The sequence below is a fragment of the Falco cherrug genome, chromosome 9 (assembly GCF_023634085.1).
Source record: "Falco cherrug isolate bFalChe1 chromosome 9, bFalChe1.pri, whole genome shotgun sequence".
Taxonomy (NCBI): Eukaryota; Metazoa; Chordata; class Aves; order Falconiformes; family Falconidae; genus Falco; species Falco cherrug.
The window spans coordinates 26,610,127-26,634,213 of record NC_073705.1 but is presented as its reverse complement, the minus strand read 5'-3'; the positions used below and the strand labels follow the sequence as shown (position 1 = coordinate 26,634,213).

General features: G+C 38.4%; 2 protein-coding genes across 4 annotated transcripts in view; one reads left to right on the top strand and one right to left on the bottom strand.

The window, feature by feature from the left end:
* Positions 1-3,593, bottom strand: part of STN1 (STN1 subunit of CST complex) — a 45,983-nt gene extending 42,390 nt beyond the window's left edge. Inside the window, exon 1 of the mRNA XM_055719788.1 lies at positions 3,527-3,593. The gene's annotated coding sequence lies outside the window, so the exon portion shown is untranslated. The remainder of the gene's footprint in view (positions 1-3,526) is intronic.
* A 612-nt stretch (positions 3,594-4,205) lies between these two features.
* SLK (STE20 like kinase) overlaps positions 4,206-24,087 on the top strand; it is a 51,738-nt gene continuing 31,856 nt past the window's right edge. For all 3 annotated transcript variants that reach the window (XM_027802510.2, XM_027802511.2, XM_005437246.4), the window contains exon 1: positions 4,206-4,678. In XM_027802510.2, the coding sequence (XP_027658311.2) occupies positions 4,529-4,678 (150 nt within the window). In that variant the 5' untranslated portion in view covers positions 4,206-4,528. The remainder of the gene's footprint in view (positions 4,679-24,087) is intronic.

The following is a 24,087-nucleotide window of genomic DNA, read 5'->3' as shown; positions in this document are numbered from 1 at the left end:
TAAAAGTATACCATTAAATATTTTGGAAGAACTGAAGACAGGATGTAGGACTGTAGTGAAAGGGCAATATATGCTGTGAAGAACATGTTTCAAATTAAATTTCTGAAGCAAGTGTTTATTTTCAATGAAGACAAACTGATGCAAAACAGTGTAAATGAAACAGGAGTAGAAGACAGAGGGAATTAGGAACAGCAGCAAGTGTAAGCAACGATGTCAATGGGAAAGGATGGCAATATTAAGCAGCAGAAAGCATAAAGGAGACTTCTAAATCTCAGACAGATAAAAAAGATTGCAGTAAAGAGTTACACCTATTTTTAAGTCAGTATATTTGATGCACGACCAAAATAGTTCTTTAACATCTTTACTCTGACATTTTAAGTACTGAATTTTCAAAATGCATTGCATTAAATTCCTGAAAGAGAATTTTAATGTACTTATAACTCACTTTTACCTTTTTACCCTCACCATTTGGAAACATTTACAGTTGCTAAAAACTCCTGCTACTAAGAGAAAAAAAAAAAACAAAAACAAAACCAAACAAAGCACAAACCCTCTCCAAACAAAAAAACACAAACAAACAAAAAAATCACACTTCATACAATCTCCTCTATACCAGAAAGTCAATGCAAATTGGGAAGGATTTGCTACTAGCACTTAACCTTCACCTTACAGAGTTTATTTTTAGGATTGAGTAGCAAGGTGTAAATCTAAAGTGTAAGAAAAAGGGGGAAATTGAGACCGAGGTACAGTTTTCCTTTCAGATAAAATGTTTTTTATCTTGAACTGGTTGTTAAAGAGTGCAAAAGAGTTAAAAGCAAAACTTTTATCCCTATATTAATTGCTCTTTTCTTGTGCCAGCTTTTCATTTCATATCTTCAACATACATGAATTAAAAGCTCTATGGAACAGGAAGATTATCTTTGTAAAAGTCTAAAGCAACGCATCTGTAGTACCTACTAACATTTAGTCATTGGTAGAATGACACTACTGTCCCTGTTCTGGTCTGAGTGAACCTGTTTTATCACACACATACATTCAAAGCAAACCAATACATTATATAGATGCTGTATGTGAACTGTTTACAGTCAAAAGTTCATTTATCAATACAGCTGAGAAAAAAACAGCCCCTAGTATCCCTCTGCACTTACTGCCAGCCAGCCTTATTAAGGCAGCAAGCTCAGCTCAGCTACATTTGTTCACATATAGCTCAAGAAATTTTCTTTTAGTTTTGTATTTATTTCCAGTTATTATTACAAACTCTGACATACATCCCCACCCATCACTCTCCCTGCTGCCCTATGACATTAACGCTGAGGCTAAAGAAAAGCTAATCCTGCCTAGATGCAAGGATTTCATGCTACGGCTTTGGATTCCTTTTTTTCCTCCATCCTTTATCAATTAATCAGTTCAAATAAACAGATGGAAATTAATCCCAAAGCACTTTTTATCCAAGAGAAAGAAAGATAAAAATAAAAATAATCAATTTAAAAAAGAAATGAAAATTATCATTAAAGTTATCATTGTATTTTAATGTTCAAATTAAAGCTATCATCCCACCTGAAGGGGTGCACACACACACACACAAAAAAAGGTGTTAGGGAGAGGGGGGAAAAAAAAAAATATTAAGATTCCACAAGCTAAATTGCTGCTGGTAACACTGGAGAAACCTTATCAATCACATTCTTTGTTATTGTATTTAATCTAAACTATCTGCATGAAACCTGCAAATTAAGTTAATCGGTACAGCCAGCCAGGCAGATCATAGAGGATAAAGGTAAACATCTCATTTGGATTGCAGTTGTTTTTTGGTATTACTGTTAAACACACGAACACTCTCAGCTTTAACATCCTCCCCAAAAGTTTTACATTCTGTGTCCAAGGTGTTGGAACAAAGGAACCACAAAGGCCAGGTTCATTTCTAAATTAACCAATGCTGATTATTACAGGTCAGGACTGCTATCAGGTTAGCAAGAGTATCTGAAAAGTTCTCTATGCATAGAGTAGTACTACTCTTGAAAGTGATTTTATACAAATCAAAGAAAACAACTCACAACACAAAATTTTTGTTTGATTCAGTAACTTGTTGTGGCAGGGACCATCTCCTTGTTCTGTGGCAGGACAGCACCCAGCACAGTGTAGTGTGTTCCTGTACACTAATACTATTAGCACCACTAATTACTCAACATACGCCAACATATTCTTTAAATGCTTCTACCCCAGCATCCTTCAGCTAAAAAAAACCACCGTTAACACATGATGCAAAGTTCACTTCCAGGCTACTTCTGTGCCCCTACTTCCTTCTGAACCACTCTTCTAGTCTTCATTACTACAAACACCTGTACTATTAGACAAGTCCTTTGCTGAAATCCCTTTCAGTCACGCTCATTTCAAGGAGACTGTGAGGCTGCCATATAATCCCCACAACTGGTGCATCTCAATGCCTCATCATTACTAAGTTTACACATAGACTACCCTCCTTAGACAGCAAACCACTGTCATGCTAATAAAATGATCTGAAAAATGATACACACCAGAGGCTTTATCTTTAGAAGCTTATAATGCTAATGTTAACTGCAGGCACTCAGGTGCATGTAAGGATAAGGCACCACATGATTTTCACTAAGCATTGGACTCATTGTCAGATCCCTCTTAGGTCTCACATCGTTGCCTTAACTGCAAGACGGATGGCATTCCTGCCTCCTGTCAGCCTAAACCTTACCTCCAAGATGCCTGCTAATTGCCCCTTACCGCTTTCACGTGAAGACATACCACACGTTTGGTGGCATATAAACAACACAACTATTAAAACACTATCATATGCCAGGCTGATGAAAGAATCCCTTGTAGGAAGACGTTGTGAGGTAGGGAAACTCCAGCCCGTCCCACTGATGGTATCTCACAAGATGCGAGCAAACACGTGTGGCGTGTTAACCTCACACCCTGCCACGACTGAATGCTGTGACAAACCAGTGGCAGGTCTAGGAACAGCACTGGCCCACAAAAAAAGGTCTTCCAGCATTGCCACCTTCTGCCAACAGCTTCCTCAGAGAGCCACTCCCAAGCCCAAACCCTCCGAGAGGCACCACAAGGCTCCTGGCAGACCAAGAGAGCCTCTCAGCCCTGCAGCTCCCACACCGCACCTGGGAACACCGTGGGCGGAGGAGGGAGTCTACTGGAAAGAGGAGCTCAAGATCCCCAGCCAGCCCTGAAAAGGAGCTCTCCCCTCAATTTACCACAGGACTGAGGAGACCTTCCCTACGCGGGACAGCTGACCGTAAATAAAGGAACAAGGCGTCCTTCAGGATAAGCAACTCAGCAGGAGCCGAAGGCTCCCTTTTCCACACAGCCCCTCCCATAACGGCTACCAGAGGACAAAAGGGAAAAGTCACTTCCTTCTCCCCCCAGCTGCGAGTACGCAGCCTACTCCCAAGGAAAAAGGGAATAAACTGAGGAGGGCCCGCTGCTGCCAGGCCCCGGGGAGAGGCGGGAGGGAGCCCCCCCACCTGCGGGCCAGGCACCAACTTACCCGCCGGAGGCTCGGCGCGCTGCTATTGGTTCGCGCCGCCACCGCGCGTGACGTAATGGAAGGCCCCACCTCTTCCCCGCCTTTGCCGGCGACGAACCGGTGGGGGGTAGTGGCGCGCGGAGGGGGGTGTCGAGTGTCGGTGTGGCGCATGCGCATGGCGGGGGCAGGGGCGCGCGTGCGCTGGCGCGGGGCGGCGGCGGCCGGGGCGCGAGGCGGTTCCGGGAGCGCGGGAAGAGGGGCGGGGGCACGGGGCGCGCGCACGCGCCGGCTGCGGGCGGAGGAGGAGGAGTGTGGGGGGAGGCGCAGCCCCGCCCCGCAGGAAACGGTGCCGCCCGGTCCCGCTCCGTGAGAGGGTGGGGGAGCGAGCGGGAGAAAGAGAGCGAGAGGGAGGGAGAGACCGGGGGTGAACGCCGCCTGTCTCCGCTCTGCCATCCCGGAACGCCGCGGGGCCCCGCTGCGGGAGGCCACCGGCCGGGAGCCGGGAGTGGGGCAGCCCCCTTCCCACATCCGCCCCCTTCTCCGCGGCGGGAGCGCCCTCGGCGGGCAGCCGGGTGGCCGCTCCCCCCGCCCGGCGCGCAGCCGCCGTCCCCGTCCAGCGGGAGCCGCCGTCCCGCCGCCCCCCCGCTCCTCGGGCTCCGTCCTGCGCCCCGCCCGCCCCGGGGAGGGAGCCCGGCACTTGTTGCTGACGCGATGGCCACCGGCCCGGCCGAGTAGGCAGGGACCGCCGGGACCGTCGCGGGAGAGGACTGACGCGGCCGGCATCGAGGGCCCGGCCCCTGCGGGGGGCTCCGGGGGGATCTCGGGGTGCTGGTTCCCCTCAGCGCCCGGCGGTGACGGCTTCCCAGCGGCGTGAGGACTTTCCTTGGGCCCCGTGGGGATCGCGCCCGGCAGGACCGCCCGCTCCGGATGGTCACGGCGGGCTGAGGGGGCACCGCCAGCCGCCGCCCGCCCCCTCCAGCCGCCCGGCCGCCTGGAGGTCGGCCGCCCTCGGCAGGAGGAAAAATGTCTTTCTTCAACTTTCGGAAGATCTTCAAGCTGGGTGGTGAGAAGAAGAAGAAACAGTACGAGCACGTCAAGAGGGACTTGAACCCTGAGGAGTTCTGGGAAATTATAGGAGAGCTGGGAGATGGTGCTTTCGGTAAAGTGTTCAAGGTAAGGGGGAGCGGGCAGCTCGAATCGCTCGCAGTGTTGCTCGTAGCTAAAACCCGACTGGTGCGATCGCTTCGGAGCTCGGCGCCGTGTGAACCGTGCCTGGCTGTAAGCTCCGTCGCCTGGGGTACGGGCTGCGAGCACACGGCTGCCGCAGGACGGCGCCAGGCCGGTCAGCGCGGCGCCCACCTGCCGCCCCCCCAGCGCCCGGTGCCGCGGCTGGCCCGGTGCTCGGCGTGGCCCGGCCGCCTCTGCTCCGCGGCGGCTCATGAAACTAAAGATAGAAAAGACCTATTAGGTCATTGTCCCGCCTTCTGCTCCACCCTGCCCGCTGCAGAGTCGCTGGCTTCTCTGTTTGGAGTTTTTTGGACTCGTGGACAGTACGGCTTCTAACCATACAAAGGCTGTATTTTCTTAGGTGTGAAGTTCCCATATTATTTTTTTTTTTAAAGTTCCGGTACGGAAGGAAGCCAACGAACAGTAAAATTGACTTGTGTGCCCTGTGCTTAGTTTTTAGGGCCGAGTTCGTGTCACTTCTAATGGGCATTCTGTCTCCTTCCATGTGGAGTTGAATCAAATAGTTGTGTTATCTTGGCTTTCTTTACGTGGCGGAGTTCCTGTGTTGGATCTCCTAACTCGTCCCAATTGTTTGATCTTTAAATCTCGAAGTATACTGGTATAAGTACTATTTTTAAGGATGCTTATCTGGAAGTCATCAAGCAGAGTAGAGTACAATGATGTAGTTACAGCACTGCTAAGTGTTTGACAAGACTGTAGCTTTCAGACGAATCTCTAGCTACTTTTCCCATTCTGAATGAGCATTAATGCTCTACATTTGGTTTAGGGATAGTGTGGGAAAAACATCATAAAGGATAAGCATGAGGGAGTTGGGCAACTGACATGAATTGAGTGTCTGGAGCAGGTTTTCGAGACTGGAAAAAATGGTATGAGAAAGAATAGGATTTACAGTGTTTCTGAGAACTAATTTAGGCAAGAAACATTTATATTTAGAGTACTGCATTTGAGAGTTTATAAAGTCTGGGTGTTCATGAAACCTGTGCTATTTTTGATAAAGTTATTTTAGATGTTACTGTACTGTGGTGTTACCTGTTTGTAAATTTCAACAAAAATGCCATAGTTAGTTCAGAATGCTAGATGTGTGTGGGGGTTCACCCTTGGAATTTGTGTCAGTGTTCTATTTTAAAAGCATCTAGATTATTTTGTTGTTGGTTCTGATGTCAGTGTGGAAGACCAGAGATTTTTTTTTCTTATCATAATGACTGAGAAATATGTCTGGAGTTGCTAGATCATAAAGCTTGGCAACTATAAAAACATAATGTTGTCTCTAACAGCATTTGCAGAGTACTGATGTTTATTTAAACTTCATAGTGGAGTTTTGATTCCCTTTTTGTGAATGTAATGTTCTGTCCTATAGAGATGACTGGGGAAGCCTCAAAGGTACAATACTAAATATAAACCATCTCCTCCTCCCCCACATGCATTTCCCCTCCCATCCACAAACCTCTTCTCACTTCATGTTTATCTGTAGGCACGTCTGTATTAGCAGTGGTCTGTAGAGGAAGGTGTGAGCAAGCCAACTGGTAAATGTAGCGTTTCAGTGTACTTTGTGATTTTTCACTTTGAGATATATTTCTGAATGTGAAATGACAGTGTTAACTGTTGAAATTTAATTTTTCAAAACTAAATCCTATTTAAAAAATTGTAGTTAGAATTACACTTGCAGTTACACTGGTAAATGTGGTGAACATAGCACATGTGGTAATGAGCAGGTACTAGTATCACTGGAAAAAAAATCCCACTTTAGAAGTCTCCTACTGCATGTATTCAGCAGCAGTCATTTTGTTTCCATCTAGTCTGAGACACAGGATTACACATGCACAGTAACTGTACTTCTATTCCTGTGTAGAAGTGTGCTTGGCAAGAAACTGTTCTGAAAGCAAAGGTGTGTTACATTGTTCTTACTTGGATGTGCTCCTCAAACGAGAAACTGCAAGAATAGCCATTCAAGTTGCTCTCAAATTTGGAAACCAAAACTATCAACTAGAACAAAACTGTCCACGTTTGAAGACTTTTTCTTTAAGTAATGTAAGTGTGGGAGCTTTTGGGATTTTAATTTTATGTCATGGGCTTTTTTGTGTTGTTTTTTTTGTTTGTTGGGGTTTCCCAATACCCTAGTGTCAGTTACATTTGCCAAAATTACATTTGTCTTTTAAGATCCTAGGAGTCAGTGTGTGACAGGGTTTTGGCAAAGATATAATAAAAGAGAATTGCCAGATAAATAAGGCTTTGTGTACTTTGGACTTCTAATTAGAAATAGGTTAGATGGGTTACATGCTATGATTTCACATAGAGAAGTATTTAGTTTTGTTGTGTAACTCATCTTCTGGACAACCTATCGAATAAATAAAAACTCAAAATCAACTTTTAAATTATTCTGCCAGTACTGTGAAGCCTAGCTGATTAAATTATTTACATAAAAAATGCTATGCCTAGTGATACCTAGTTTTGTAATACAGAAGTCTTAAGGGTATTGAAACTTACGATTCATTTTCCCTTCTTCCCAGTCAAGTACAAGGGTCTTGCTTATTTTTTTAATAACTTAGCCAAATTACTAGAAGAGCTTATTTCCTTTGAAGCTCTTGGTTCTAGTTTTCTAAAGCTTTCTTAGCTCTGACAATTCATACATTTTGTATTCACTAACTTCTAAGTAATGTTTAGAAATACTCTTAAGTGTTTTGACTGCTGTTGCAAGTCTCTGGTGATCAGAGGAGCTATGTAACTGCAGTTACTAATGGTAAAGGTTTATGGTTGCACAGGACTTTACTTTCTAGCCCTTTTCAGCCTCTTCAAACAGGCCACTTTTAGCCAATTTTTTTTCTTTTTGCTGTTGGCTAATGAATAATGGTGTAGTTTTCCATCCTTTTTCAGTTTATAGACCCTTGCCAGTACTTCAGGTGATGATCAGGTGATGGTCCTTGTAAAAAGAATGTTGAGGTTGCTGATGATAGATTTTTTTTTTTTCCAATCCAGTTTAACTGCCTTTCATGGAACTACTGAATGGACTGCCAAGATTCTGACAGCCACTGAAGAAGTGTAATACTATCATTGGAGGCTGATTTCAGCTTTGAAATCTGACAGTTAGATCACAAACTGCTCTTTGGTTTGTTGTGTTGGGTTTTTTTTAAAAAAAAGAGATGGTTTGAAACTGCTCTTGATTTGAACAGGTTAAGTCTCCTGAAAAATCTTGGGCTCTTAGTGTTAAAGTTAATTGTAACCAGTTTGCTTTAGGAAATAGTTACATTATTATATCATGTTACTTTATTGTGTGTTATATTGCCCTGTTGTATTTAATACCAGTTCAGTGCACATGGTAAACATTGCTTTAAGGTAAATCAGTGTGTTAAAAGACTTTCATCAGCTTCAAGCTACTTTCTAAATTCCCAGAAGGTAATGTTCGGATGGTGTGAAAACAGACCTTTAAAATGGCTAATGTGTTTTGTGGCTCTTTCTTGCTAAAGCTTCTGGTTGACAATAGTTATCGAACAGATGTTCATAACTAATTAAAATGCGGATATCTTCTGAAGTTAAACTTTTGAATGAAATAAAGCGCTGGGACTATATTTCAGTAAAATTTGGCAGCCTCTTTTGGCTGTAAGAATTAGTAAGAACATTGGACACTAATATAAGAACACTTGTGTTGCAGAAGGGCATTTTCCTAGTTGTTTAGTTGGCGTCATCTCTGAGCTCTTCACTAAAGGATGCACATCCAAGAAATTAATGGTGTTTTTGCCATCATTATGATAATTATGGGTACCATCTGTACAAACAAACTAGTTTTATGTCTTCTATTGGAACAGATTCTGTAGTGGTAGAATATATGTGGCAGTATACTATATAAGATACAGGGTACCTATATATGGTATGTGTATATAGAGAGAATATAGAGTCTAAATGTATTTTAATAGAAATTGATGAATTACTATTAGTGTGTCCTTTACACTTGTCTGATTTTGAATTGCATTCATGTTTCTTAGTGTGAGTTAGAGTATTCTGCCCATTTATGGTATCCCATTTATTACCCTGAATCTAAGATGTTGTAAGCGTTGTGTATACAAGATTCTTATAGGAATTTGGAAAATCAAATATTTGTGTTTGATTTACAGTTACTAAGACAAGTTTTCCAACTCTTAGCAATAAACTGGTGCTTGGTTAGAAGCCTATTCTGCTTTCTTTTTAGGTTCAGAGAAGAAATGTTGTGGAAACTGATAGCCATAATCATGGTGAACAGTATTAACCAAATATATTATCTTCTGAAAATTACAACTACATTAAGTATTCATTTATACTTATATTTGCAATAGTGGCCAATACAAACTCATGTCTGGCTAATGATAATGGACTTTTGATGATAGTGTTTCTTCAAGTCCAGTAAACTGATGATGTTGATGCATTTAACTTAAGCTTTTGATTCTGTATTTAAAACAATCTTATCTGTAATGTACCTATATGACTTACAGGACAGCTTGTTTTTGCCTTAATATGTTCTACAGCAGGTGGAAACAAATAGAATTTTTAAATAGTGATTTAATAAGACAGGACCAGTTATTTCATTTGATGATAGTGTAGCCTTAACTACTTTTAATGCTAAAATATGAACTGGTAGTTGGCTTCTTAGAAGTACTTTTTGCATACCGCTAACATCATAACTTATTTTCTAATCATAGAAAATACCTTAATTAGTCTGACCTGAAAACAAAACAAGGGCAGAGCAAGGAGAATTTGTTTCCTAGTTTCTATGGCCTTACACACATTTTTCTAAATAACTCCTATAATTGGATGTTGCAACTTGAATTTATATTAATGATACTAATGTATCATGCCACTTGCTAGGGTGGGTTACATCTGTAACTTAACACTCACAAGAATAGATTTTGACCACTTCATAGTTAAGCTGAAGCACTGATAGACTGGGTTTTGTCTGTTCTTTGACTGACCTGGTGTCATTAGCTCCACTAATTCTTTAAAAGAATTTGTTGAAGCTGTTGGAACTTGTGAATATTCCTGTATAAAAGATACAGTTCCCTGTGGAAGGTTACTGCTTGAATTGGTTGGTAATCTTGTGTGTTCAGTACTAGTTGGAAGAGAAATTCACGTTTGAAAATTTCCAGCAAAATAACTGCATTTTGTGAATCTGAAGTTTCATGCGTGACTCTGCCATAAACCTAGACCTGGAATGAAAGAGCAAATGAGACTGTCCTACATGGAATTTTAACACGTAAGAATGGATCAGTGCAAAACTTCTGGCAGTTTTGATTAGAATTGTTTGCTATACTAAATATATTTTGTTCTAATTTATTTTCATTCATAATTGACTGTATGAATTGACCTCAGATTAAACTGGAACAGTAAAATAGTGCAATTGTCCTCAGGAGATCTGAATTAATAATATTCACTTAAACGCCATGTTGCTTTGTTTAGCAATAGAGGCATTAGTAGATGGAGAAGAAAGTTGATCTACTCTCGAGATAATGTATAAGATGGCAATGCTCAATTTTAAATATTTAGTCTAAGTGAAATAGAACTCAAACTTTATCTAAAGCTTGCCAAGAACAGTAATTTCTTTGAGTAGCCTCAGTATTTTAGGGCTGCTGTGTATGGTATGGTCTAGATGAAAAAAGATGCGTGACCGTTCACAGAAGACAAACTATTTTCGTCTTGCTGATCAGCTTGGTGAGTTGCTCTATAAAGTTATCTTATTTTCATGCTATTGCAGTTTTAGCATGTTGAAGATACCACATAGAGAAAAGGCAGTATCAGTGTTTTAAACCCTGGGAAATGTATCAAGGGGAAAGCTTTCCAGAGCTCTTTACACCTATTGTCACTCTAGCTAAGTTTTCTGAGGAAACGGGTAGTGCAAGAAAGTAATCTGTAGATTGTAAACTGAGATAACTTTCTTGTTTAAAATGGCTATTTGCAGAAGGTCGTATCTCCTTTCCATTTTGTCTGTAGCAAGGAAGTACTCTGAAGTAGTGTAGCACATGTTTCATATCTCAGTTTTTGGACATCTTCAAGTCACTTGGCTTAAAATCAGCATCACAATACTTAACTTATGAGTAATGTGTTGTTTGTCTGTTGCATTCAGAATTAAAACTGCTGACAGGTTTGTGGAGAATAAATATAGGGTGCTCGTGATCACCTTGGTAAGGCAGTCATCTTTTCCAAGATGTGAGCACAGTTACATAAACTGTTTAAAACTCTTAAGTAAATAGGAAATAATTATTTAATTTTATTTATCTACGTTTATAAAAGTTCCTGTTTTTTTTTTCACGTCAAGTGATATTTCATATTTCTTAGCTAACTATTAGTGTAAGTCCTTGGACTGCTGGTTTCTTCTCTGGAGAGTAAAACTTTAGATTTTAGGTGTAAGCTCAATGTAACTGTTAATGTTGTCAAGTAGACTGCAGAATGAAGCTTCTTTAAAGCTGTTCTAACTTGGTGAAATAATTCTTCATATCTAAGTCAAATGCAGTCTATATAATCAAATAATTCTGATATAGGAGCTAAAAAAATGTTGTGGCATTATTTCTGTTTCTTGAACAAGTTTTGTAGGCAAATTTATTAAACCTTTTGAGCTTAATCTTTGGCAGGAAAGTTGTCCTTCATTAATGCAATCTTCCAAGCAGTAAAACATGCTGTTGTTGCAGAGCAGTAGTTCACAAGTTTCTTTTAGTGGCGATTCATATTCTGCTTTTGACTACCTCATAAACAGTGTAGAAGAAATTATTTGTTCAGTTTGTATTTGCAAATGCCACAATCCCCAGTTTGGGATTTATTTTTTTTTTAATTGAATGCAGTTATGAATGGGCCTTACATATTTCATGGGCCATGACCCATGTTTTGAGAATCTCATAAGATCATAAACATCATTCTCCTTCGTTGACAGTTACCTGTGTAAAATAGGCAGCATGTATTTAAACTCTCTGGTTTGAGATCTTAAATTAATTCCGTGAGACCCTGGTGCCTGAAGTGTTGTTTGTGAATACTTTTATGGTCTTTGCTTCTTTGTGCTCCCCCAATAACTCTTAATTATATTCAGATTATACATAGAATTGATAAATTCATATTGTCTCACCTCTTTTGCCTATTGTCTGTCTTTATTCAAACACAATGTTTGTGCTCTCTTTTCATTCGATACTGTTTGGATTGTTCCAGTGATGGAAAAGCCATGAAATTTGCAGTTAAAAAACAAAGCAGACTGAATTAATAGCCCAGAGTAAAAAACCACAAAAACAAAAAAAGAATGCTGTTTTACAGTTTTTCTCTAAACCCATGTAAAATACATATTGTCACTCCCTCTAATTAATTTTTTAATTGTTTTATAATGTGATTACAGTATGGAATGCTTGAAAGACACCTTAACTGTCAAGTATGTCATGTGGAAACACTTCCTCCCACCCCTGAAGTGGGAAAGAATCTTTTAGAGAGAACGCAGACCTTGTACTTGCAGAATGTGTTTGAATTATGTCAGGCAATAAAATTGGCTGAGTAATAATCACAAAAAGCTAGTAGACTACCTCAGATCATTCTGCAATGGTATTCATACTTCCAACAAAAAAATTAAGGCTTTACTGTAAATGTTAATTTTCCGTTGCATTTCAAATTTTCCGTTGAGCATGCTCTACATTCATGATATAAACCAACTAAAGTACACACAGCAGCAGACTTACCTTAAGCAAAAAATTCACAATAAAATAGTAATGGAAGATTCTTCATATATTTAATGTACCTACTTAAACTATCATATTTGGGTTTAGGAGGAAAAACTATTTCTTAAAGCAGTTATAAATGTATGTAAAAGCAAGTTACAATATTAAAGTTACAGATTTTTCTTGTTTATTTTTAGTCTTCTGGATGAAGACTGGTTTGCAGTATTCTGTGGGATTGTGTGTGTTTATATAGAGAGGTTAATGTAAAACAGCTAAGCATGAATGGTGATATGGAAGCTAAGGAAGATGTTTTTCCCCCTTCATGTAGCCATGTTTATATTTTTGAGCCATTTTCTATTTAGTTAATTACCTGTAGCCTAGAGCAAGAACTTGTTCAAGCATAGGTTCATGCTTCAATCAAGTTCTACCCAAAACCTGGCTTTGAAGAAGGTTCTGATTACCAGAAGCATGCTATTCTGTGATGTGATTCTTAATTTTTACTGATTTTTCTATGAAGAAGAATATCAAGAAGTGAAAAAGTAGGATTGTACTACAGTAGTCAAATCAATTTATTGATTAGCATTAACAATTTGTTAAATCTCCCCTTTACTACAGAGGGCTAAGTGAGTATAACTTGAACGTGTCGGTCTTAAAGATTAATCTGTTGGTTGTTGTTTCAGAAAATCTGGAACTGAAGGAGGCCATGACAAGCAAAGGAACTTTTATTATTTTCAGAAATAATTTTTTTGAAGTTGCATTAATGCAGTTACTCAAAATGAGTGAGCGAGCAGAGAGTGGAAGGGCAACTGTACAGTCTGCCAAAGTTTTTTGGGGAACCATTACCCTAGAACTTAAGTTTTGTCTATGTCAAAGTTTTTTATGCAGCATGAAAGCAATGATGAATCCCCATGCTAAGGCAGAATAGTTTTTGAATCCATGTAACTTGATAATGAATTGGAGAAGACTGACCCTTTACTTTCTTTGTATCGCTTTGAACACCATTTTAGATCTGTCAGAGACTTTCTTGTTTAAGGAGGACTTTAAGGAACTGGGTTTTTTTCTCTAGAAATGTTTAGTCATAACCATGATTCAGAAAACTGTTCTGAGGGAAGCTATCGTAATTTTGTTAATGATACAGTAATTACTTGGCAAGACTTGCGCTGAAATTTATTCTTTCTTTAGCTTGTAGGTAATGGTTCCCTTGGCATAGACTTATGCTGTCAAACCAAAACTTTTCTCTAGCATGTCTAGATTTCACATTATAGAAGATGACTTTTCACTTGTATTTCTAAGCAGTACTTTAACCAGGAAGGGAGCTAATACTTTGTAATGAGAATACGTTAAAACCTTAATGGAGAAATGTCAGTTGAAGTGTTTCAGCAAGAATTAGCATGTTGCAGTAAACCTCATCTCCTTCACAGCCTTTGTCTCTATCAGGCTTTATTCAATTCATATGATGCCATTTTTTATTTTGTACAGTTCAGTCATGTTCCTGCCCCACCTTCAGCTTTTCCTGTTTGAAGAGGCCCAACCTTTTTAGTCTGCTTTTTATAAGACAACTGCTTGACCCTTTAATGATTTTAATTGTTCTCTCATTCTTTTACTTGCTCAACTTCTGCAGATGCTACAAATGTTTCAGTTCACTGTTCAGGCAAGCAGCTCTGTTTTTCAGTGCTGGATATTCATGGATCAGAACCATAGGTCTGTGCAACTACATTACACCATGAAAACTGTGAACTGTGATTGCTGCTGGGAAATGCGGTCAGAAGAGTTTGAATAGGAATTATCCCCAAAACAAACTCCGATCATTCCAGTAACGTGGAGAAATGGATACTCTTTAGAGTTAAGCCAAGCTTTTTTTATTACTCTTTCACCCTTTCCACCTAGTTTTTACTAATAGTGAAGACGCGCTAACCGAATTTATAAGTAACCTGAAAAAACGAAGCCCTGTCTGCTATTTTTCATCTCTGGGGTGGGAAGTCTGAAAGCTTAAGGATCACCATATAAACAAGAATACTGTCAAGTGTTCCTTATTGATTGACAGGGGTAGCTGGGGTACCTGAAAAGGCCTCCTTTGTTTTTGGCTGTAGCAAGAACCTTAAGCTGCCTTTGAGTAGCAAACTTAGGTGTTCTGGTCAGCCCTAGAAGTTGTTTGTTTATTTAATGTGTTACACTTAAATAAAAACAAAAAACTACACACCTCCCGTAGCATTTAAAAGTGAAATATAAAAATTAGCTAGTGTACAGGCTTGTTAACTCTTCTGTTTGTGTTGTCCATTTCAATGTTTATTGATGCTGTTGTAACTTCCTAGTCTTTAGTAGTCCAGCATGGGACCTCACCTTTGAGCCAGTGCAATATGAAGAAAGTTCTTTTGAATGTCTGAAAAGCACTAAAACAGTATGGAAAATGTGATATTAAGTGCAACAGTCAATAATACATCTTCTCAAAGTGGTGCATTTCAATAGCTTCAGTAAGTGCGGAAGTGACTTTTGAATGAGGAGTGGCTAGGCCTTTACCATTACCGTGACTGGTTTCCACAAGTTTCTGATGATGCAAGTCAATGCAGCCAGAGTTCTGGCAGAGTATTCCTGTTCCCACCTCGTTTCTTGTGACAGGTCTGGTGCTTGCCAACCCCATGATGATCTGGTTCAAGAAACTAAGCCACCCAAAAGCTGATTGTACATGTAATCTTCTTGGCTCGCCAGACCAGCTCACGGGAGGACCAGACAAGTGACAGTGCTGATGTAAGGGAAAAATTACAGGACAGTGTTAGCATTGGCTTAAAAAGCTATAAAAAGGAAGCATGAAGGTGGCATATTGATGTTCTGAAGTTGTTAAGGTATGTCAGATGAATGCTTTTTGTCAGAACAAAAGCAAAAATAGACATACTTCTGTTGTATAAATCATCTGCGGATAGCAACAATACTGATAAAAAGGCAGTTGGTATTCTTATCAATCAGTAGTTCTGTCCCTTTGGATCACTGACATCCATGCTAGAAGAATGTTCTTGTGTAGACCTATTGTTAACGGGAAATTTATGAAAAGCCTATGTTCCTGGTTTGGTTTCCGGTGGTGATTCTTTTCGCTACTTTAGGTATGCTACAGAACTGCTAGAAGGAATGAAAATTTTGTAAGACTTCTTATTTGGCACTAAATTTACCTGTATGAGGAAAGTACGGAAACTGAATTGAATTTCAGAGTGAGCAGAGTGTTTTGAAGCAAGAAATGGCTTAGATAATTGTCCAAAATGAATGGAATTCTGCATTCCCTCACTGTACAAATATCCAACAAAAGACAGCTCTCTGCTTCAAAAAGAGAGCAGTACTTCCTCTTGAACATCTTGTGTGTTTAACTGTTTGCAGCGTTTTACGGTATCATGATAGTTGGCAGTTCTGTCTTCTGAGGAAGAACATTGTTCCTACATTGCATGAAAATCCTTTGCCAACAGAAGGCTCACCAATTCATTAGCTGTAGAAGTCTGAGTAAAGCAAGTTTTCCCTTTGCATATTTTGTGCCTCAAGCTCTGCAAAGAGAGTTGGAGTATTTTGTCTTGATTTGTTTTTAATAATTTTATCAAGTAATGCAATTATTCCTATAGCCATTTTTATTTATCATTAGCACATTATGTAAATTCTGAAGGAATTAAACTAATCAGTCAAATGGCAAACAGCAAGTACAAGCATCAGAATTTGAAAAAGATTATCATCATCAGCATGCTCCTAAATTAAAATTTCTTTTGAAATCAGCTGATAAATAATAGGATTTGCATTCATATAGTTTCTCAAAGTAGTCAGTTTTCTTAATTGTTTTGTTGTTTAAATTAGTTAAAAAAAACCCCAACAAACCAAACGGTTAATCTGAAAGGAACATCAGAAGCATGGTCTAACTGTGCTGAATATGGAGAAGTTTACTTACAGAACCCAAGATGCTATTTTTGTGGCACTTGAATAGCCAATTTTCAAGGAATACCAAATGTTTATTCAGATGGCTCGCTCTCATCTCCTGAGATGTCATACTTGCAGCACAAAGATAGCTAGGTCATTATAAAGCATATGAGGCAACCTTTCTAACTTGCCTGTCAGAAGATTTCACTTCAGTGAGATGGTATGTAGCTTTAGGGTCATTAACTAAGACTCACAAGAAAGTCACAGACTGCACAAGCATTAAATAGCACACGTCATCATAGTGGATTTGTAATTAATAAAGTTCATTGTAGAACTGACTTGAAAATAACTTTTTGACATTAAAGAGTTGAAAGACCGGCTTAAATATTTTTTGTTGTTATTGTTGCTTCTGTCTTTGCAGTTGGTTTCTATTAGATTGTCTTAAAGATGTGTACATAAGGAAGCAATAACTTCCCTCTAGAGTTCTAAATTTCCCATTCTTTTTAAAACATATTAATACCATAAAGAGAATATGAATTGGCTCCTTTAGCAATTTTACTTTAAAAACAGGGATAACGTACAGCTTTTCTTATGAAAGCCATCAAAAGCTACTCTACTTCCTTTTTTGTTACTTCAGAAATAGGGGAAGTTTCATCTTAACAGAGTAGAGCATGCATGAAGCAACACAATATAGGCTTTGATAGTTTTGCAAGAGCTGTTGCCAGTTCTAATGTGGTATTGATGTAGTCACGTTTCATTTTCCCCTGTTGCAACTGTGTCTTTTTTAAAAAATACTGAATATTAAGCTGCCTTTGTGTTTTTCCTTAAAATATATGAACTATATTTATTGTTCATTTCAGGATGACAAAGAATGAAATGGGGTGATAATGCTTCATCTTGCTTGATTCAGTCTTTCCCCTCTGGCTATTCAGCTGTGCTCGTGGCAAGTCTTGAATATGGTTCACACTGCGGTATGAAATTATACAGAGCCTTTGCCCAAACTGCCTGTATTTCTGAGCTAGTAAGATGTATACACTTTAAATGACAGTTAGGTCACATCTGTTATAGTGCATCATCTTCTATAATAGATACATGAAATAAATTGTCATAGTACAGGGCTTTAAATGCCTTCCTTCGGCTATATGAAATGTAGAACGTTTAATAATATTTACTTTTTTGACAGCAAGGTTTTTTTAACTTAATGACTGTGCCACATTTCATTTCTATGACTGTAGTTTCCCTAGTAACGTGTCAGAAGGCCTTTGTTTAAGGGTTCTTAAAGTCCAAAGAAATTTTCTTTTTTCTTTATTTGGGTTTTTTTTTTGAAGGGGGTGATTTTTGTTGTTTTCTTGTTCATTTCCAGTTGGGAAAGACAGAATTTTCTATGCTCAAGTCAGATGCACTTTTTTTGTTGTTTTGTTATACATGAATAGCTGTGCTGGGTCAGCAAACAGCTGTAGCCATCATACATCTGATCTGGCTAAAGGCTCTGGGCAGAGGAGATCCCAATTTTGTTTTGTAACGTAACTCCAAGGAATGGAGTAAGGAGGAACTGTGAGTCGACCCAGCCACTTCATTAAAACAATAAGAAGTATTCTAGGATGATATGTGCACGTCTATGAATGTACACCATGTAGTCTGTAAAGTGCTGGTAAACAAAATGACTTAGTGCTGTATGAAGCCAAAACACTCTGTGGTCTAGCTGTTTGCAGTGAGCCACAGAGTTAGCTTTTACAGCTCCAAATGTCTCCCTGGGAAAAGATGTTAGCAGGAGTAACCTGGCACCCTGAGCTCAAGTGAGCTAAAGCATTGTTACAGATGTTAAATGACCAGAAGCAAGTTTATAACACAGAACCCTCCCAGGTAAAGGATTCGGAGGTTTCTTAAGTCCTGTGTGCAAACAAATAATATGATTATCAAGAGCAAATAATAAAATTTTCAACTCTCAACCTCACAGCATGATAATTTTCTGAAAAAACAACAGTCTGGAGACAGCTTCAACTCTGGATTGTTGGTTGTCTTTAAAAGTAATTCTAAAGAACAGCTAGAATTGGCAATTGTTTGAGTAAAGATTATTTCTTGATATCATTGTTTCTAGGAATTATTAATTTGTCATCTGGAATAAAGGTGTGTTTACTGCTGTAATAAAGACTTAATTTTGAGCTGTAGTGACTAAAATAATCTTACAGTTTAATAAGCAGTAAGCAATATGGGTGTTTTTTTTCCTCATGACGCAGACTGAATAAACAACTGCTAGGATATATGTAATCCAAGATGAAGATATGCTGGGCTACTATCTTTCCTGGGAATTTGTAAGTCAGTTGGAGCTGACATTGTCTGGTGCTGGATAAAATGGAAAAAAAACTCTGCCAGCAACTGTTACTGTCCTCTGTAGATGAAAGATACTGGCAAAGCAGCTTAGCACTGCAGGGATAAATCTTAATTTGTCACACCTCCTTCCCAAGTATAGGAGTTGATTGTAATGCACAATTGTGTATTTTAATGCTGCTTTTGCATTATGTACAGTTATTATAAAAGAATTCGGGGAAAAAAACAAAACCCCAGTCCTTTGCGCTTACACCTCTGAAACTGCTTAATGCCTTAATTATGTTTTCCTGATATTGTCCGCTGGTTTTCCCTGTTACTTTTATGTGAGCTATCATGCACCAGGAGAAGCAAAATAAAGTGTCATTATAAGACAGCATAGCTTATTTTGGAGAATTTCTTGCCAATGTTTAGTGATTTTTTTCCCCTTATTTTTATTTTGTTTTTTAAATGGACTTGCTTAAGTAAGATCAGATTTCAGCATAATTTCCCCCATTAAGTTTCCTCTCAAGGACTGTTGCAGTTATTTTGCACGTATTTGACAGTTCAGCCGTGGTACTTTTCAAATACGTGTATAAATATTCCTTCTGATTTCAGTGACAAAATGCGTGAATCGGGATGGGAACTCTGCATAGCTACTATACAAAATACCACAGAATTAGTGAAAATACATGAAGGGAGTCCTGAGGTTAAACATGAAAATTGCATGCCATACCACTCACAAAAATAACTTGTGGAATCCTCAGAAACCAACTGTGGAGGAAGCAGTAGAACCACAATAAGTACAAAGTACAAGGATAATGTTAAAAGAGTGAAGTTGTCATGGTAACTGCTCCAAAACTAGTATAGCCACAAAGGCAGCACCAGACCACAGTATCATAAAGATCTGCTTCAGCAGTCTGGGTTGAAGCCTGGGCTCTACTTTGTTAATAATAGTATTTGCTTATAGGAAATAGAGGTGCTTTTATCTACACTTCTATTTCAGTATCTTTTTTTCCCTGGCATTAAACACTTCTTAAGCAGAAGAAACTGTATAGTAGGTAGTTACGATACATTGTGCAGGCAGGGGAAATTTTAGGTTGATCAGCCGTAGTTTAAGGCTGTATCGTCAACTTTGGTAGATACTATACTTATCTTTTGAATAGTTCTTTTGTAACAGTAATTTTAACAACTTTTAGCAGATAGAAATGAATTTAGCTGCTTCTTAATTCCTTGGACCAACCATGTCTGTAATTAAACAATTGAAATTCTCTATAGATTTTTATTACTACTACATTTTCAAATATCGTACAGTGAAGACTGGTGCAAAATAACATAGCTTCTTTGGAATGACTGGCTCATCTTAATTTCCAGAAATCTATCTCCTTCATTGGCCTAACTTGTGATTTATTGTAAAAATATTTCAGAGTTAGCTATTTGCTTTTGAATTCAAGCTAGTACTTGTAATTACATTTCTCAACATTGGACGTTAGAATAATGCTTCCTTTTTTTTATCTGATTAATTAAAGTAGATTTTTTTTTTCCCTAAAATTCACTAATAAAGAATGCCTTTCTATGTTTTGAAAAGAAATTTGAACACTTGATACTGGTCAATCATGCAGGGGTTTTTTAGTTTCAAAATGCACAAGGCAATATTAAATATGGTATAGTAAATTTATACAAAACAAAGTCCAGTGTGGTTTTTCCAGTAGGCCACAGCACTTTCAGATTTATTTGGCCAAGCTGTTAAAATCTGAAGTTACAGCAGGTTCTTATTCCTTGGTTTGTATGTTTAAGAAAGCTTGAGATCCACTGCTTTCCGATAGCTCTGAAAACAGCTTTGCTTTTGTTACACATGGACAGTTTTTCAGTCCTGATTACTCAGGCATCATCACAAGGCATATACAAAGCTAGATCTGACAATCCCAGGGTTACACAGAAGTGTAGCTTTTTATGTGCAAAAACATCTTTTGCTGAATAAGGATGCATGTATATTTCACTTCTTGGCAAGTTGATGATCTGTGATAATGACTACAGTTTTGTTGAGAAGGAGTCAGAAAGGAAAAGCTTCCTAATTGATTTGTTTTGCTGCCTGCAAAACATGCAGTGTGGTTATATAACATCTTAGAAGAGATCAGGCATCAGGAAGAAAGTGATGAACAATTTCCTATATTTCAGCTTTTTTTCCAATTGGCTGAACAATAGATGAAGGACATACTTAACTTTTTTCAGTTGTAAATAGTGTTTAATTTTTAGATGTCTACATGCTGCATCACAGGAGGGGAGCTGCACAATTGGGAAGGAAACACTTACTGGTGATAGGAAACTGCAACAGCTCCTCACAACCCAGGCTGAAACTTCATGTTGGTCATCTAAAGATGAAAGACTATGAGTTATCTCAGAGCTGTAATCCTATTACTCTGGAACGGTGGCTCTGCTCTCCCTGCTGTCCATGCCTGGGAATATGCAACTTCTTGGCTGAGTGCCCAGACACTAAACCTGCCTTTTAATAGTCTGCTATCAGTCTCTTCACAAAGCTGCTGGCTCTGGAGCTTATATTTGGTTATAGGATACGATATAAAAATCCAGGGTTGATAGAGAGGCATCACTAATTTCACATACTTGCAGATCCTGTTTTTGTGTAGAATGGTTATTCTTTCTTGTACTGATACATTTTCAAATGTTTACAACATTTTTGAGCATTAGAAGTCATTGCCATTTTAGTGTGATTTAGGTTCAGAGAGAAAGTATATATCTGATTTACAAGATTATTTTTATTCTATGCAAACCTGCGGTCCGTCTTTTTAAAACTATATTAGAATTAGGAGAATAAGAGTATTTTTCTATGTGTGTTCTGCTAACAAGACTGTACCATCTATTGCAAGAACCACACTGCAACATATAGTTTGCTATTCTCTCGTGCGTATTATCTCTCTCTAAGTTAATGTTTGCTGTAGTGACCTTAAACATATAATCCAAATAGAAGTTTTGGTGGAAGGATTGCAATATTTATGTATTGTTGCATATGATAGTTAGTTTCACGTATGTCATATTGCATTAGTCAGATCTTGGAGGAATGATTTATTCCAAATCAGTTTTCAACCATTGTGTATGAATATTTTGAAAAGATCAGATTTTGTTGATGCAATAAAAGAAAATCTTTCTCCCCTTTTCTTCCTTGTCTCCACATAAGGCAGGATTGAACCATAACCATTGAAGATGCTAGTTTGGATTTCTTAGCATAGGACTGAAGCTTAAATCACCTGTCATGGAAGCAAATGTATTTAAGCCGAGCATTTGAAATAACTTGAATTGGTAGTTGAGAGCTGAAATACAGGAAGAAACTGCTGGGCTACTGATAAAGGACATACTTTGAAAGGGCAGAACCTCTGAGTAACATGAATGGTTATTTGACTTTAAATGTTCATGTATGCAAATGCAAAATGAGTATATGCAAATGAAGATGGCATCTACAGAAACATTTTTGCTCCTGCTCTGACCTTTGGAGAATGTTATGTGGCAGAAGAAAGACTTAAGCCAAAGTCTAGAAAAAACAAACAAGCCCACGCAAAGCTTATAAATGCTTTTTGTTCCTCTCTAATCCAGAGAGTTGGGGTTTTTTTCACATACAATACAGCACTACATAAATCTTACGCATGAACAGTAGAATTCTTTCCTACAGAATTTAAAAGAGCATATTTTTAATGTACTACTTACAGCATGTCACATAGATGGGTATTTATTACAGAGTGCATTCTGGGGTGGAGATGAATAATGTCTTAATCAAAAAGAACTTTTTAAAATCATGTTTAATATATATACTTTATTTATTTATTTTCAGTTGTAACTTGATGTATACTTAAAATGTTTCATCAGTTCTCAGAAATACCTGGTGGAAATATGCTAATTCTAAAGCTTTTTTATTTTAAGAACTGGAAAAAAAAATCTGGATCTACACCTACAAAATTTTACTATCTCAAGTCAGAACAAAGACGAACGTTTGTTTTGTTTATTATTGTTAAGATGCTTATAAAGTTTATCATACTGTCTCTATAATAGCTTTTGACTTTTAATGAGGTGTTTTAATAGAGCTAACACAAGGAGGAAATAAAAGAAACTTATTGAAAGCAGATTTCTAGTTACTTGAAGCAAAATGATCTGGGAAAAAAATCAAAAGACAAAGTTCTCTGTCAGTAGAAAAAAGCAATATATGCTACAAATGCAGCAAAGTCCCTAGCATGTAATCGTGCATGCTAATTTACCAGTCCCCCCCCTGCCAGGTCAAGCTGAATCTGGAAACAGTAACATCTCTTATTGTTACTTGATGTAGGAGTTTAAAAGGGTTTTATTTAAAGAAAATATTACTACTATTACATAGTTTACATGCAAATTTGTGTAAAAATGAATTTCAGAATTTTTTTCATTATTTTTTTTTGAAGTATCTTTCTTATAAGGTACAGTGGAGCGTGTGGGCATGCATGTTTCAAAAGAGTAAATTTATTTGAGTTCTTTAGAAAGGTGCCTTAACAACCGTTTTTCAGCACATGTAAAGCTACCAAGTCTAATTCTGTTGTGGAGTCAGACATCTGTTTCAGTTTCATGTTTAATTTACAGCACAGCTCTAGAATGGAAGGTTGGTCTTTCATTCTTGCTCTAAAGCATGAAGGCAAAACAAACGATGTTTGCGTTATTAAGCAGACCTTTTCATTATTAGAATGTATGCTGGAAAACTTCATAGTAGTTTGTTTTCAAATAATGTTATAGGGAGACCTTATCTTTGTTTTTAAAAACGGGTGGGCAAATATTGAGGTTGGGAAGATTGGTTGTTTTATTATTTTGGAAAGAATATTGAGATAAAAATAAATGCTACAGAAAACCTTTACCCTCAACGTGAGATGAATCAGCTAGGACTATGCTTATAATTGTGTTTTGCTGTTACTGCTGTTTAACTGAATGTTATCATAAACATTTGTCTTTAAATCTTTTATTCTCTCGCCACATTGAGAGAGTTATTTATGACTAGGAAAGTAATAATATTCAGACCTTGGAAATAATTCTTAAGAATTCTTACTTGCTGTCTGATACCAGCTTTTGTATGATGCTAGTTAACGAAATTAGGTGACAAAAGTCAGGTTTTTGGGATTCTTGCCGTGCCCTGTTCTGGGTTCGTCTCAACTAGGTTTGAGGCCAAGATATCCCATGCACCAGCAGAGAGACGGGATGAGCCACCTTGTGATGCTTCACATCAGGAGTCAGAATTGCCCGTGCAGGTTCTTGTCTTTTGCAGCTTTGGAGAGAGCCTATGTCCCTACTTTTCATTTAGTTTCTTTTGAATGTCAAAAGCTAGGTGGAGTAAATCTCGGCCTTTTCTTCATGGTCTTTACCTATAATTGTTGAAGTAAACTTTAGTCCTATAACTTAATTTATTCAGAGGCAAAGGGTAACCACTGGAAATGCCTTGGCAAGCTAGAGTTTTTATGATGGCTTGGGAAAATT